The sequence below is a fragment of the Adiantum capillus-veneris genome, chromosome 24 (assembly GCF_014529385.1).
Source record: "Adiantum capillus-veneris isolate H3 chromosome 24, ASM1452938v2, whole genome shotgun sequence".
In the NCBI taxonomy this organism is placed as follows: domain Eukaryota; kingdom Viridiplantae; phylum Streptophyta; class Polypodiopsida; order Polypodiales; family Pteridaceae; genus Adiantum; species Adiantum capillus-veneris.
In genome coordinates, this window is record NC_140954.1 from 17,915,385 (window position 1) to 17,919,580 (window position 4,196).

At 42.3% G+C, this 4,196-nt stretch overlaps 1 protein-coding gene across 1 annotated transcript; it reads left to right on the forward strand.

Annotated features, from left to right (window-relative positions):
* The first annotated feature begins 2,445 nt into the window (after window positions 1-2,445).
* Window positions 2,446-3,630, forward strand: LOC147426025 (uncharacterized). Its single transcript, XM_086498367.1, has 5 exons — window positions 2,446-2,731; window positions 2,944-2,979; window positions 3,047-3,059; window positions 3,133-3,310; window positions 3,411-3,630. Exons 1-5 carry the CDS (start codon window positions 2,573-2,575, stop codon window positions 3,613-3,615), a joined length of 591 nt encoding a protein of 196 aa, XP_086354493.1. The 5' UTR covers window positions 2,446-2,572; the 3' UTR covers window positions 3,616-3,630.
* The last annotated feature ends 566 nt before the right edge of the window (window positions 3,631-4,196 follow it).

Genomic DNA, 4,196 nt, shown 5'->3' on the forward strand with positions numbered 1-4,196 from the left:
CGGCAAACAATTCACATCCATTACAGCATCAAATGACATCCAAACGTAACGAAACTTCTAGGACATGTTTATAAGACCTAAGCACACGCTTATGGTCCCAAACCCCACTTTAGGTCAAGTTCCAAAATCGCGATTATTAACAGCTGTGGATTTTTGACCTAGTCGTTTTCGACCTAGAATGCATCTAAATGCTTAGCAATGATGCCCCAATACCCCGCCTATGCTTAGTTTTCGATTTAAAATTATAAATTCCTAGTTATGATGAAATTAGGTCGCGGGTCGGCGACGCCAAAAGCTACGAAATGCTTTGAACTGCTTATGTCAATGCGTAGAGCTCTTACCTGTGGTTGCAATGCAACAAACGCAATCGCAATGTGACAATCGGAGAGGGATTAGGAAGCGCGAGAAGAAGAAAAGTGAGCGCCATTAGTTCACATAGTGTATTTCTTATCCAAAAACTTAATAAAATCTTTACAAAGTTGGTTTTTATACTTTAGCCAAGGTTTAAAATGTGTAATGTCCGGCGCCCAAGACCTTTGAGGTTCCACACTTATTGTATCTGCAACCTAGGTACACTAACTGACCTATGCTTTACACCTTGGAACTCTTATTGAGCCCGTAACACGTTACAATTATCAGAATGGCTAAATAATTCAAGAAATTACAATACATGGCCATTTAAAAAAAAATGTGAAAAGTGTGTAACTCCAATCTTCACTGCTTCTTCATATTCATCTTCGATGTGCATTCATAAGGCTTCGATCTTTAGCAGCTCCTGTTAACTAACGTTGACTCAGTTAACAATTGTCAACTCAAAGAGAGTGAGTTGATATTTATTAAAACATACAAAAAAGAATTACAAACACCTCCATGCTCAGACCGAGCCATGGATGCCACAATGACATAACGTTGCATATATGAGTCCATAGGTTCAGGTTTTTTACAAGGAAGTCCTTAACCCATACGTAGACTAAAAACCTATGTCCAAAACAAAGCAACAGAAATGGAGACTGTGCATAATATCAGGATATTGAAAAGACAAAAAGCTGCACCATGAGAGCCACCACCTCAGGTGATTTGTCGCCCCACACCAATGTGCTCACAATGTAGGAGCAGGACAAACCAAAGACTTTCGAACAGAGCAGTGAGAACAAAGGACAAACAGATGTACCTTCATGAGCCAAATCCTTGATGTTGAACCTAAACCATCTGGCTGTTATGAGGAGCCACCTAGTCCCTCACCCTTGAGGAGATCGTTGCGCAACACCTCCAAGCGCCCTACCCCCGCAACACCACCGTGAGCGTTCCGTATGAATCGAGCCTTACGTATGTCGTTGACTGGAGGACATACGTGCAAATAAGTCTCGTAGGTCCCTATCACACTGGGATTGGCAATTAAAGTCCATGCGTGCTTATTCTCTATAGTTGAAGAGGCAAAAGATGGCTGTGAGAGAATGTTAGAGGGGCGGCCTTGCATGCTCCCCAGCTTTCTAAAGTAGCAAAAATCTGAGCACATGAAGCGGTGTGAGTGGATTCGAACTCTGCTAGTCACATGGCCAAAGACCTTGTGTTGAGAGGGAATGCCATTTTTCTATAATGCCCTAATGTGACATCAATGGGCTGGCCACATTTATAAAACAAAGTTGGATGCCCGTCCTAGTGTGATAGGGGTCATAGGGCTTTGAAGAGAAAGAGTCGACTTTGATGCGTCATACCTCGATCGCATGAGGGCGAGAGCCAACTCGTCAGCCGATCACGAACAGATATAAGTAAGAGAGCGCTCATAATGCAAGTCACGGGCATGCAAGGTGGGATATCTTCCCTTGAAAACAAAACTTATTTCCTCAAGATATCCACGAGACAGTAGCAGCCACCTTGCTCGCGTAACTCCCTTTCTTTCTCAACCCTCCCTCATAAAAGTTGCCCCTCTAATTTTTTTCAAGGGGAAATTACCAAAATACCCCTCTAATTTGAGGAAATTCCCAAAATACCCCTCAAATTTCAAAAATTCCCAAAATGCCCCTGATAAATTCCCAAAATGCCCTTCAAATTTTCCAAAATTCCCAAAATACCCCTGGTTGTGAGACTAAATTTCTCGAAAAATAAATTTTTTTGTAGGTCTTCACAAGAAGAGTGATTGTCTATCGTATAAGATGCTAAAACTACAATTTGAGTTGGTTACGTAGGCTTTGGAGATGAATTGCTTCATTATTTTTAGACATAATTGCCTTTTTTGCGATGGTAACTGGTGACAAATTACATGCTGAGCACTCAAAAACGGATCTCAATTGTAAAAAACGAATGAAGATTAGAAAATCTTGAACATTCCAACCAAAATAGATACAAGGGTATTTTGGAAATTTTTGAAAATTGAGGGGTATTTTGGGAATTTCCTCAAATTAGAGGGGTATTTTGGTAATTTTCCTTTCTTCAATCATCGTATTTCTCTGGGAGCAGGCTCTTAGGGTTTATTATCAGGACCGTATAAACTGCGTTTGCTTTTGTCGTTGCGTCAATCCGACAATCTCTCTTTGCACCAACGTTGCAGCCATCGCAGGGAAGCAGGGCCGCAATGCCGCTTCTACCTCGACTCATTATCTTCGACCACCACAATCTCTGCTGGAGCGTAATTCAGGACGAGGGAAGCTTTAGCCTTCTGGCAGAGGTTTGTGAGTCGATCAATATTGGCACATCTAAGGCGCCTGGACGAATCTTCCTGCCCGAGAGAAAGGTATATTTAGGCTTAGAGGAAGCTATGGGTTCTCATTGCCATATTTTTTTTTTACCTCATGCTTCAACTTGCTGAAGCTAAAGGTAAGCTTCAGCAGTGGGAAGAGCGGGTCCATGTAGCATGGAGGTTTCCTAAGGAGGATGAGAAGCTTGCTCGCCTCCTTGGGCAGGCTTAAACAAATTTTTGCCTAATTGTTTAATTAATTGGTGCAGGGGGCGAGAGTCAGCTTCTTTGGAGTAGCAGCACCTGTGAGCGCAGAGCATGTACTGTCCGGGATGTTGGATGCTTAAAGGCCAGTCCTCTGTATATTGACAGATTCCCTGCCTTGGTACTTTTCTTTTTGGCATTAGATACACATTTCAACAAAGCACATTCGAATGTATGCCTTTCCCATTGGCCAGGTTCAGCATGTGTATGTCGCAATGCTGGTGATTCAAATGTAATATTGATGCGAAGGAACATGAAGCCTAGTGTGCATGCACTTGCGCACTGTTATGTTGGTCATGTCCTGGTTCAGCATGCGTATGTCGTAATGCTGCTTATTCTGTTGTGTGCATTCTCCTTATCACAGTTTTGCTTGTAAGTATTTGCATCATATTTCAATGCCCCAATAAGCAGCATCAGCGTATTAATGGATGTTTGAGAGCTTTTGTGGTTCAAATGTACTCTTAATTTGAAGGAACATGAAGCCTGCCCATCCATTTGTGTTCACAGCTCCTCTGTTATGTTGGTGTACTGGTAACTGCCGCAGTTGCGTTGCCTGCACTGCGGGTGTTTACCTTGTTATCAATTACTCGTGCTTCCACCATTGCTTTGCTCCTGAGGTTTCAAGTTCCTGCCAGAAGTGTTTGTCACTGATCACTTGGCAGTTTCTGAAGAGTTAAAACCTGTCAAAGTATACCTAACATGATTTGATATGTATGTCAACAACTGGTAAAGTGCCACTCCACATAATTAAGATTCCAAATGTGGTGTGCTTCCAGTCCTGTTTTTGACAAGCTTCCTGTCGTGGTGCATGTCATCTCTTGGAGTGGCTTGATTTGCAAGATATGTACAGCAGGAGCAGGGGCAGGGTTGAGAAGCAACTATTTTTAGTGAATCTAGAGGGAGGTTTTCCTCCAAATTTGATATGTTTGATCGTTATTGTAGGGCGGTGTGTGCCATCTCTATTGCAGCATATGCCCAGGTGAACAATCAAGTGTGGTGATTAACAAAAACAACAAGTGCTTTGTGAGCTTCTTGTCGCCTCTTGGAATGAATTTAGTTGTAGGATATACTCAACAGACATAGTGCCACGAAGCTCTAGGTTGCTTTGAAAGGATGTTAAGTGAGGGATGGCATCTATTTGAATGGGTTGGTTGCAGGATATGTTCAATATAGGAAAGGTGATTTTTTCAGCAAATGCGAAGCAAGAGAATTTGGTCTCTTGAAATGCAATCATACTAGGAGGGTATGCCTACAGCCA